The 12,948-nt window shown below is 41.7% G+C and overlaps 1 protein-coding gene across 3 annotated transcripts in view; it reads right to left on the bottom strand.

Moving 5' to 3' along the window:
- Positions 1 to 12,948, bottom strand: part of LOC129811949 (SAM and SH3 domain-containing protein 1-like) — an 87,504-nt gene that overhangs the window by 16,987 nt on the left and 57,569 nt on the right. For 2 of the 3 annotated variants that reach the window (XM_055863740.1, XM_055863742.1), the window contains exons 2-5: positions 5,047 to 5,181; positions 4,729 to 4,779; positions 4,254 to 4,309; positions 284 to 324 (exon numbers count right to left, since the gene is read on the bottom strand). In XM_055863740.1, the coding sequence (XP_055719715.1) occupies positions 284 to 324; positions 4,254 to 4,309; positions 4,729 to 4,779; positions 5,047 to 5,181 (283 nt within the window). The remainder of the gene's footprint in view (positions 1 to 283; positions 325 to 4,253; positions 4,310 to 4,728; positions 4,780 to 5,046; positions 5,182 to 12,948) is intronic. The other variant, XM_055863741.1, reaches the window with a different exon arrangement.

Below are 12,948 nucleotides of genomic sequence, written 5' to 3' on the forward strand. Positions count from 1 at the left end.
ACAATGGCTACCCCTAGCAAACTTTCAAAATATGTAGATGGTTTTTTAAGTTATGCATATGTAGTCATTCCAAAATATAACACATTAAATTGTGTCTCAATTGTGATAAAAACAAAACTGTCCAAGTTCAATCTTCATATGAGGTACTATTGTAGTAAATGTGTAGTCAGACAAAATGACAACAGTTGTGTTTGTAGTTACAATTTAAAATGTCAAGTAATTACATGATATTTGACCAAGACACATCAAACTACAGAACTGATGATGAAAAATATAAGCATACCCTCTGACGCATCCTCAGAACTTGATTTATGCATGGACAACCTAAAAATAAACCAAGATTGAATCAAAAACAAGAGAAGGCACAAACAAAAAAAACTATCCAAGAAATAAAAAGATGCAGTCCGGTCACAGACATCATCATCTCACCTGTTCTCCAATGCAATTTTCTTCATTGTAACTGCTGCTATCCTACTGTACCGTCTTCGAACAAAACACCCCTTTATCCACTGAGTTCTCTGTCCCCGTTCAAGAATTACAGACGCGTGCACTGTCCCTAACAAATATGCACTACCGTATCCCTCACAAACGTGCACTGTCCCTCGTGCCACTGGACCCGGCCAGTACAGTGCAGTGTTAGTGGGGGCCGTTCCCAGCGGTCAGTCCAGATCTGAAAACATCACGCTGTCAGTCTGCTGGACAGAGGTCAGATCACCGAGGCTCTCTCAACAACAATAGAGGCTTTTCACACCCCGACTGCCTGGGTTTTACTGACTGCACTCACTTCAACACTACAGCTCTTCACGTGGCCTCCACATTGCCCTCTCGCTCTCATATTTCTCTCTCTCTATCGCTGTTCGGTCTCGCTATCCAACTCTCTCACACTTGCTCTTTCTCCGTCTACCTGTCGGTCTGTCTCCTCACTCTTTCTCTCTCCCGATCTCTCTCCTCTGACATCAGCTGACAGTCTCTAGCATCAGCAACAACTATCATTCCCCATCGACACAGTTCTATAGGTGATCACAAGAGGGTGCCTTGCCTAAAGTCACAGCAAGCCCAGTACTGTACAACCTTTCCCTCAGCAAGATTAGTAGAAATCAAGGCTCTTGTGTTCTGGTAGTTTATGAAGGGAACCACTTCTCAGAGGTGACTACTCAAAACCAGCATACTGTATAAAGTCATGTTACTTTGAGGTGATTTGGGCTTACATTTTAGAGCATGCTAACAGGAGTTACTACTTCTCTCATTGTTTTGCACTGAACAATGCTAAAGCTAGCCAAGTAAACAAACTTAAATCTGGTGTTGCAGACACCCCGCTGACTCAGTGTATAGTACTATGTTATTACTCATTACCCAGATTCCTCCTTTCCTCCCTTATTTCTCTCACTAATTCTCCTGCGTTCACAATATGACCATCTCCAAACACACAATAGGGGGAAGAACAGGACGTTTCCTGTTGGTATACTAGCAGAGGAACACTTCATAAAAGGTGGCTGGAGGTCATCAGGACAGGAAGTATGAAACATTTCCTCACGCTGACTAGGGCCTGCGTGCCAAATGGCACCCTATTGACCAGACAGAACCCTATGGGCCTTGGTCAAAAGAAGTGCACTAAATAGTGAATAGGGTGCCATTAAATAGTGAATAGGGTGCCATTTGAGACAGGACCTACGGGGATAATGTATGAAAGGGAATGACTGTCTTACTGACTGTCCTGTCCTATGAGGCTCATTGTACAGAAGTGGTGGAAACATACAGTACGTGTTAAATACTAAAACTTTGCATATGTGAAATCTTGTCCTGAATTCCTTACCATCCCACTAAATGTGTCACTACCGAAACATAGTGAAAAGTTGCAATAAAGGGAGAACCATGCACATTAGCGAATTTTGATACATTTTTGATTACAGATTCATTTTTATTAGCATACAACATTTACCAAATAGTAAAAACAGGACTTTTAAACTGACTTTAAAAATCTTAAACTGAAATTTAGAGAAATACTGTCTCTATTTTTCTCTGTAAAATGTTCAATGTCGATTTTATGAATGAATCCGCAACGTATGGATTGAATGACTTCACATCTAATTATGTTGTTAAATTTTTAAAATGGTCACTTTTCCCATCTTATTTGTGGCAAAATATCAGGCGCGTTGGTAGTGACATTTTGTTCAGTTGTGACCTGTCGTAAACATTTCGAATTTAATTGCTTCCATATCGAATGGGGCACATGTGATTCACATCATTATCACAATCATTAAAAGACACGTCTTTCTGTCTGCGTCTCTGCCTTTTCACTCCTGCCCTCTTGCTCGTATACCTCTTGTCCCTCTCGGATAAATATTTCACGAAATTTGACTTACTTTCCCGCTTCCTTCCTTCTAGCATCTATTTCTATATCAGATATTCTTGATATTGCACAGGGTCCGTTTTTAAACTCTGTCCTCTCTGACTGTCTGCTGTACTTTGACATGTTGGCACCTTATGGATGTCCCTGTCCTTCAATAATTCTAAACATAATCAAACATATAAATAATTATCTGTGTGTTTAAATGTAGAACATTTAAGATAAAGAAACAAATGTAAAATAATACAGTGGACTAACAAGAGTCAATCATAAGCTAGGTTTCCATCCAATTGGCGACAGATTTTAATGAAAATATTCTCAAATCTGCATAAAAACAATATGCGCATTTTTCCACCATAGCTGTGTTTCCATCAAATTCACTTGTTGCAGATAAAAGGATATGCATGATGACATAGTACACAAAAATACCTTTTGCGGTTAAATTCCCATGTACCTAAAAAAAACAAAAAAACTAGCAACTTCCTTCAAACTGTACGCAGAGACATAAAAATCGTATCCACAAGTTGGTCTTTCTCAGGGGAAGTAGATTGGATTTGGATTTATTAGGATCCCCATTAGTGACAGCTATTCTTACTGGGGTCAGACATATAACCAAAAAGACATTGACAAAAGACTTTACAATTTGCATACATTTAAAAACATCAAGATGTAGTGTGTGTGCGCATCTATCAGTTAACACACGTCAGGACACACACACACACACACACACGTAAGTCACGTGGGGGAGAGGCGTTGTGCCGTGAGGTGTTGCTTTATTGTTTTGAAACCAGGTTTGCTGTTCACGTTGCTATATAAGATGTAAGGGAGTTCCATGCACTCATGGCTCTGAATAATACTGTACGTTTACGTGAATGTGTTCTGGGCCTGGGGACTGTGAAAAGACCCCTGGTGGCATGTCTGGTGGGGTAAGGGTGTGTGTCAGTGCTGTGTGTAAGTTGACTATGCAAACCATTTGGAATTTCCAACACGTTTCTTAAATAAAAGGGCTTCATTGCCAAAATCCTGAAGCATCCATTTAATGAATCCCCATAGCGAGCATATGCCTGGCTAGCTTTAAATGTATCAGATAAAAATATGTTTGCTGGGATGTGTATCTCAAAAACGTACTTTACATATTTCTTGAAATATTAGATGTTCGGTGGGGACACCTCTTACAAAGACATGAAGATTTAGCAACTTGCTCACAAATTCTCTCCACAATGTTTGCAGGTAAGACTACTCACCATGTGGCCATGCTGGAGAGTGGTGCAATCCCATCACCTGGTGATATTTGTATGGGTGTGGCTTAAGGCACATTGATTATGCAGTGTTTTAATGGGTGTGTTTTGGTAGTGCCATCAAAAAGGTAGGATAGCATATCTTTTTTCTTTTCACATGCTTAAAAATATACAAAACAAATTATTATTAGGTCAGTTTTCTTTCAAATGTAATAAAATAACAATTCAAGATGTTCTATTGAAATTAGTGTAATTACTTTTACGTCTAAAATCATGAATTGTGTTTAGGAAATCAGGGTTTGGGACCTCCACCTCAATAGAAATGGGTGTATAAACAATGACTTTGTACTATATTCATTTAAAAATATGTTTGTTATTGCCTTGGAATTAATTAGAACATATATCATGAAGTAAGTCTGGAGACTTAACCATTTTAGTTTCTTTGGGGTGGGTCTGCAATATACACCACTTCTGTAGAGTCGCCCAAATACCTCCCTGGAGTTTGTCAATTTATAGAAAGACTTTCCTACTTCACTGATCAACAACACCAATTTAACAACATACAGTATAAGGACATCACAATATAACGCACGATACACTCCACACAAAGGGGAGACAATACCGTTGACGACCACAGAATAACAGCTTCAGTATCTCTATGGTCTTACCTTCTCTCTGTCTCGGGAGTGTACACAGCGCTAATGCTACTCAGCCCTAGCGAATCCTGTAGAGAACAGAACACTGCAGTCAGACAGGCAGACAGGCAATGGAAACTGACAAACTTAGAGGAACCACAGTCTAGCTCACTGGCCGGAATATTGGTTTGGAACTCTTAATGTGTATCTCATTGGCCACAAAAAGGCTACAGTGCACATTCCTCGGGTACATTTTTTTAAACGTTATTTCCGGACACATTAACAGTATGCATTACAAAAAACAAAGCCACAGAGTTTCCATTATAGACAGTGAAACGGGAATTTGTGATCGAGGAAAACCAAGATGTTATAATGCTACAATGACAGGGCTGTGATCTGGTTCATAGCAGCTCTTATGTCTGCAGGATCAGGGCTGAGGAAATCCCTCCTCCCAGAGGGTTAACATACAATAGGGTCAAAACCAATAGGGGGAATAGGAGTCCGTCACCTGGATTGGTGAGCGAAGCTGCAGTGATGTGGGCACTAACTCAACCTTTTCCTGAAACGCACAGAGGCAAATTAAGGAATGACAACATCTGATTCAATCAGCATTTCAAAACATAAATATCTTGATAAATGAAACGGACAAAATTGTAACATGTCACCCTAAACTCACACACATATTAGAGGATTTAAAAGAAAACCACATTTCTAAAGGCTTCCTCCACATCCTTTTAATTCGAATGAAGTCTGTGCAAAGCGGGTATCCACAGATGGAGAAAAAACGTATTCTGTATCACACTGAACATGTAATATATGATCGTACCATCTCTGATTCTGCAACTTGTACAAGTTTGCGTTTGCAGATCTCCTCCATTCTGTCTTGGACGTCAGTGAGAGAAGTGCTGTAATACTCTGAGTACTCCTGAGCCAAGTCCTCAAAGGTTCCAAAGGAGCCATCCTAAAACAGAGAAGACATAGTCCGTAAGAGCAGCGAGGAAGTCCTACCTCGCCACATAGTAAGGATCTACATGTTACAGAGAGTCAGCACAAGCCATCACATTACTCACATTCAGTGCATTCAGTACAACAGAAGACACGTAAACTGACCATTGTTTTCCTCAACATCAACATCAGAAGCCATAGGAATGTGCAGTGGTAGAGAACCAGCAAAGTGTGTTTGTGACCAGCGGCCAGAGCGAACGTGTGCGTCTCTGAGCTACTGTCCTTGCCTCTCCCCAGTTGCCCATGACCCCTACACTCTCCAGACCTCCTCAGCTGTGACCCCAGAGGCATAGCGAGGGGGGAGAAGCATTGTGACGCAGCTACAGTTCTCTTTGACCTCACCACAGTCAACAGGATCAAGTTGAGCCGCTGCGGGATCATAGACACGTCTCAGTGTACCATAAATTATCAGGAACAGTAGAAGCGACTTTTCCTTGACAGAAACCCAGGACCTCCAGACCTACACATGACTCTGCAGAGACTTCCTACTATTGTGTTCCTTAGTGCCCTTTGTTGTATTGGCTGAAGAAAAAGATGGGGGAAATTTTAGGACTTTTGCAGACTCATCTCCTGCAAATGTCTTTTGGGATTTTCATCTCCCAAAATGGATTTATAAAATTAATAATATAGTGATATCGGTTCACTGTCCAACAGAGCCTGGCTGAAATCATTTAAGGCCAGGCACCACAGGCTGAAATTACATTTTTGCATCTACCTCATGAAGCTGGTTGAGAGAATGCCAAGTGTGCAACGCTGTCGTCAAGGCAAAGGGTGGCTACTTTGAAGAATCTCAAATATATTTAGATTTGTTTAACACTTTTTTGGTTACTACATGATTCCATGTGTGTTATTTCATAGTTTTGATGTCTTCACTATACCGGAAAAATATGCATAAGATGTGCATTTATCAGATAGCACCTAATTTGCATATTTTTATAAAATATTGTTTTTTTTAAGTATACAAAAAAATATTGTATTTGTGTCTACAATCAACTGGTCAAAGTTGATTGTGATATGATTAAGATAAAACAGCCCGGCCTTAATGTACAGTATATACACTGAAAAAAAAAACACAAAAAAAAACGCAACACAGTGTTGGTCCCAAGTTTCATGAGCTGAAAGAAAAGATCCCAGACATTTTCAATATGCACAAAAATATTATCTCTCTCAAATTTTGTAAACAAATTTGCATACGTCCTTGTTACTGTGGCGCATATCAAGAAGCTGAATAAACAGCATGATCATTACACAGGTGCACCTTGTGCTGGGGGCGATAAAAGGCCACTAAAATGTGCAGTTTTGTTACAACACAATGCCACAGATGTCTCAAGTTAAGCAGGCATGCAATTGGCATGCTGACTGCAGGAATTTCCACTAGGGCTGTTGCCAGAATTTCTCTACCATAAGCCGCCTCCAACGTTGTTTCAGAGAATTTGGGAGTATGACCAACCGGGCTCACAATCACAGACCACGTGTAACCATGCCAGCCCAGGACCACATCCGGCTTCTTCACCTGCGAGATCGTCTGAGACCAGCCACCCAGACAGCTGATTAAACTGTGGGTTTGCGCAACCAAATAATTTCTGCAAAAACTGTCAGAAACCATCTCAGGGAAGCACATCTGCATGCTCATCGTCCTCACCAGGGTCTTAACCTGACTGCAGTTTGGCGTCGTAATCAACTTCAGGTGGGCAAATGCTCATCTTCGACGGCCACTGGCACGCTACAGAAGTGTGCACTTCTCAGATGAATCGCCGTTTCAACTATACCGGACAGATAGCGCATATGGCATCACACCAAATACTGACAGGTTTTCTGATCCACGCGCCTACCATTTATTTTAAGGTATCTGTGATTAATAGATGCATATTTGTATTCCCAGTCATGTGAAATCCATAGATTAGGGCCTGTTGAATTTATTTCAACTGACTGATTTCCATATTAACCGTAGTTAACGACTCAGTAAAATCTTTGAAATTGTTGCATGTTGTGTTAAAATTTTTGTTCAGTGGAATAACCATGTGTCAATGTCTTTGTAGTCGAATTGGCATTGTATTCTATCGTTAAGCTTACACTGCATAACAGAGACTAGGAGATGGCATAATTGACAGAGACTATACTGCTGAATCACAGTTTGATATCCCCATATTGATACTGCAACTTCTTCCAAATGGCACCCTATTCCCTTAATACAGTTGAAGTCGGAAGTTGACGAACACTTAGGTTGGAGTCATTAAAACTCCTTTTTCAACCACCACAAATTTCTTGTTAACAAACTATAGTTTTGGCAAGTCGGTTAGGACATCTACTTTGTGCATGACACAAATCATTTTCCCAACAATTGTTTACAGACAGATCATTTCACTTAGAATTCACTGTATCACAATTCCAGTGGGTCAGAAGTTACCATACACTAAGTTGACTGTGCTTGGACAGCTAGGAAAATTGACAGCTTGGAAAATTATAGAAAATGTCATGGCTTTAGAAGCTTCTGATAGGCTAATTGACATCATTTGAGTCAATTGGATGTGTACCTGTGGATGTATTTCAAGGCCTACCTTCAAACGCAGTGCCTCTTTGCTTGACATCATGGGAAAAATCAAAAGAAATCAGCCACGACCTCAGAAAAAGAATTGTAGACCTCCACAAGTCTGGTTCATCCTTGGGAGCAATTTCCAAACGCCTGAAGGTAGCACGTTCATCTGTACAAACAATAGTATGCAAGTACAAACACCATCGGACCACGCAGCCATCATACCGCTCAGGAAGGAGACGCGTTCTGTCTCCTAGAGATAAACGTACTTGGGCGAGAAAAGTGCAAATCAATCCCAGAACAGAACATCCTTACCTTGTGAAGATGCTGGAGGAAACAGGTACAAAAGTATCTATATCCACAGTAAAACGAGTCCTATATAATCGACATAACCTGAAAGGCCTCTCAGCAAGGAAGAAGCCACTGCTCCAAAACCGCCCTAAAAAAAATTCCGTTTGCAACTGCACATGGGGACAAAGATTGTACTTTCTGGAGAAATGTTCTCTGGTCTGATGAAAGAAAAATAGAACTGTTTGACCATAATGACCATCGTTATGTTTGGAGGAAAAAGGGGACGCTTGCAAGCCCGAAGAACACCATCCCAACCGTGAAGCACAGGGGTGGCAGCATCAGGTTGTGAGGGTCGTTTGCTGCAGGAGGGACTGGTGCACTTCACAAAATAGATGACATGGAAATGAGGATGGAAAATTATGTGGATATATCGGAGAAACCTCTCAAGGTATCAGTCAGGAAGTTAAAGCTTGGGTCGCAAATGGGTCTTCCAACTGGACAATGACCCAAGCATACTTCCAAAGTTGTGGCAAAATGGCTTAAGGACAAAAAAGTCAAGGTATTGGAGTGGCCATCATAAAGTCCTGACCTCAATCTCATAGAAAATTTGTAGGCAGAACTGAAAAAGCGTGTGCGAGCAAGGGGGCCTACAAACCTGACTCAGTTACACTAGCTCTGTCAGTAGGAATTACCCCAACCAGAAGCCATGGATTACAGGTAACATCCACACTGAGCTAAACGCTAGAGTTGACACTTTCACAGACGCTTATAAGAAATCCCAATACGACCTCCGACAAGCCATCAAACGGGAAAAGCGTCAATATTGGACCAAAATCAAATCCCACTACGCTGGCTCTGACGCTTGACGGATGTGGCAGGGCTTGCAAACTATCAAGGATTACAAAGGGAAACCAAGCAACGTGAGCTGCCCAGCAATGCAAGCCTACCAGACGAGCTAAAGGCCTTCTAGTCTCGCTTCGAGGCGAGCAACACTGAACCATGCATGAGAGCACCTGCTGTTCCGAACTGTGTGATCTCGCTCTCCGTAGCTGATGCGAGTAAGACCTTTAAACTGGTTAACATTAGCAAGGCCGCGGGGCCAGGTGGAATACCAGGACACATACTCAGAGCATGCGCTGACCAGCTGGCAAGTGTCTTCATTGATATTTTCAACAGACAAGGTCTGTAATACCAAAACTTGTTTCAAGCAGACCACCATAGTCCTCGTGCCCAAGAATGCCAAGGTAACCTGCCTAAATGACTACCAGCCTGTAGTGCTCATTTCTATAGCCATGAAATGCTTTTAAAGGCTGGTCATGGCTCACAACACTGTCGCAGCCACCCCTGGACCCACTCCAATTCGCATACCACCAACAGATCCACAATGACGCAATCTATTGCACTCCACACCAATGTGCCCTCTAAGCTGCGTGCTATTTGGGTTCTAAATAAATAAATAAATAAATATATATATATATTAGTCTTGGGCTGTTGACGGTAGGTGCAACCAATTCAGCTGCCCTGCGTGCCGGGTAGACACATTTTGCCATTTTTAACTATTTCATATGTCTTAAGGTACAAATTTTGCCTTCCCAGTGGGCCCGGAGAGTGCACTATAGACCTACCACTAGCCAATCGGATGGCTCAGATAACCGTGTCTGCAGTAATGTAGCAGGCATAAAAGAAAGCTACAGCAAAGTTTATTTGTGAGATTTCAAAACGTTTAAAACCATAACTAGAGAGACACTCAATGAATACAGCAAAGTGCTGCTGTTTTTATGAGTTCATGTTTAAGTTGTTACTCATGACACCCACCATCTCAAATTGTTCTGAAATGGTTTCTGTTGTTAGAAACGGGTAAGACTGGCATTCCTGAAACATTTCATAATCTCTGAGAAATTAAGCTAATTGATTGCACCTAAATTGGCCATTTTAAGTCATAGGATTCAGATAATATTCAATAAATATAGTACCCAACATCCGATTTGGACATAACCTTTTTCTATGAATGAGTAAGACACAGAAAAAGTCAAGCCACCCACGGACTCCCCACACCTCATGCTAATCCAACCACAACAACCAGTATACAGTATCAATTCTCTATGTTTGACAAATAGTATGAAGCTGTTCTACAGCTGGACCATTGAGAGCATCTTGACTGTAAAGCAACCGACCGCAAGGCGCTACAGAAAGTGGTGAGTACGGCACAGTACGTCACTGGGGCCAAGCTCCCTGCCATCCAGGACATCTATACCAGGCGGTGTCAGAGGAAGCCCCCCAAAAATTGTCAAAGATTCCAGCCACCCAAACCATACTGTACTCTCCGCTACCTCAAGGCAAGCAGTACCAGTGTACCAAGTCTGGAAACAACAGGACCCTGAACAGCTTTTACCCCAAAGCTATAGTGCAATCTGAAAGTATTCAGACCCCTTGACTTTCCACATTTTGTTACATTACAGCATTATTCTTAAAATTGCTTAAAGCTGTTTTTTCCCCCTCAATCTACGCACATTATACCATAACGAAAAAGCAACGATGTATAAAAAAAATAAAAAAAACACATTTAAATAAGTATTCAGACCCTTTACTCAGTACTTTGTTGAAGCACCTTTGGCCGCATTTACAGCCGGGTGTTCTTGGGTATGACGCTACAAGCTTGGCACACCTGTATTTGTGGAGTTTCCCCTATTCTTCTCTGCAGATCCTCCCACGCTCCGTCAGGTTGGATGGGGAGCGTCGCTGCACAGCTATTTTCAGGTCTCTCCAGAGATGTTCGATCGGGTTCAAGTCCGGGCTCTGGCTGGGCCACTCAAGGACATTCAGAGACTTGTCCCGAAGCCACTCCTGCATTGTCTTGGCTGTGTGCTTAGGGTTGTTGTCTTGATGGAAGGTGAACCTTCACCCCAGTCTGAGGTACTGAGCGCTCTGGAGCAGGTTTTCATCAAGGATCTCTGTACTTTGCTCCGTTCATCTTTCCCTGAATCCTGACCAGTCTCCCAGTCCCTGCTGCTGAAAAACATCCCCACAGCATGATGCTGCCACAGCCAGCCTTCACCGTAGGGATGGTGCCATGTTTCCTCCAGATGTGACACTTGGCATTCAGGCCAAATAGTTCAATCTTGGTTTCATCAGACCAGAGAATCTTGTTTCTCATGGTCAGAGACTTTTAGGTGCCCTTTGACAGCCCACTTGGAGTTTGCCATGTTCCTTTTACTGAGGAGTGGGTTCCTTCTGGCAACTCTACCATAAAGGCCTGATTGGTGGAGTGCTGCAGAGATGGTTGTCCTTCTGGAAGGTTCTCTCATCTCCACAGAGGAACCAACGAGTTCTTGGTCACCTCCCTGACCAATTTGGCTGGGCGGCCAGCTCTAGGAAGAGTCTTGGAGGTTCCAAACTTCTTCCTGTTCAGAATGATGGAGGCCATTGTATTCTTAGGGACCTTGCTGCAGATTATCAATGGAAACAGGATGTTAACTAAAATTTTAAGTCTCACAGTAAAGGGTCTGAATACTTGTGTAAATAAGGTTTTATTTGTTTACATTTGCAAACATTTCTAGAAATCTGTATTTGCTTTGTCATTATGAGGTATTGCGTGCAGATCGAAGAATTTTTTTTAAAAATCAATTTTAGAATGAGTCTAAAGTAACAAAATGTGGAAAAGGGTAAGTGGTCTGAATACTTTCCGAATGCTAAACAAGACTGCTAAATGACTAATCAAATGGCTACCTGGACTACCTGCATCAACCCATTTTTTCAACTAACTCTTGCACTGACTATGCACACACAAAGGACTCAACCCACACACTCACAACACTCTGTCTGCCCATACACACATAACATGCGCACACATGCATCTGACGCCACACACACACACTTTTACACTCACCACATACGCTGCGCCTACTGCTCCACATACGTTGCTGCTACAGCTCAGTCTAATATCTATCCTGTTACCTAGTCACTTTACCCCTGCTTATATGTACTTAGCTGCCTCAATTACCTCATACCCCTGCACATCGACTCGGTACTGGTACTCTGTAAATAGCTATATCTAAATAGCTATATCTATAGCTAATACAATTTTATTTTTATTCATTATTGTTATTCACTGTGTATTTATTCCTCGTATCACAATTTTTTTATATAGTTGCTTCAATCTTTAGCTCTGCATTGTTGAAAAAGGACACACGTAAGCATTTCACCGTCGGTCTACGCCGGTTGTTTATGAAGCATGTGACAAATACAATTTTATATCTTTGAAAAATTGTGAGTAGCAGCGCATGTATGAGCTCATCCAAATGTAGATTAGGGGAGGGATATAGGCTACTGAATATAGCCTATTCACGTCGCAGTTAGAGCGGCTATTGTTTCCTCTCGCATGTAAGAAGACCAAAGCGTAAATAATATGATGATTTGTACACACAAGTGATGCTTCATGATAATCAGAAATGGATTTAACTTGAGCATTTTTGTCCAGTAAACGTTGGATGTATCAAATAATCGAACTCGGATTCAAACTGTAGCTCAAAATGCCCTTCGATTTAATATTTCATGCCGTTAGCTGTGGTTCCTAACTGCACTGTACGTAGGCTACAGTATGTCCTCTTTAGCCTGATACAGCACATGACAGGGGTTGTTGTGAGCACTCGAATGAGGCTATTACTGTCATCAGTCAGAACAGAGAAATAAACACTACCTCATTATATGCCCCGTCTCGTCAGACTACAGGCTTCCAGTACAAACACACAGGCAGTCAACTGAACTGACAAAGTTCAAATGGAATTCACCCCAACCCCAACCACATAAAGCATGCAGACACATTTAAGGGGTGATTTAAAACACATGATTGGGGTCAATTCCATTCCAATTCATCCGTTTTAAATTCCTGAATTGAAATGG

Source organism: Salvelinus fontinalis, chromosome 15 (genome assembly GCF_029448725.1).
Source record: "Salvelinus fontinalis isolate EN_2023a chromosome 15, ASM2944872v1, whole genome shotgun sequence".
Lineage (NCBI taxonomy): Eukaryota > Metazoa > Chordata > Actinopteri > Salmoniformes > Salmonidae > Salvelinus > Salvelinus fontinalis.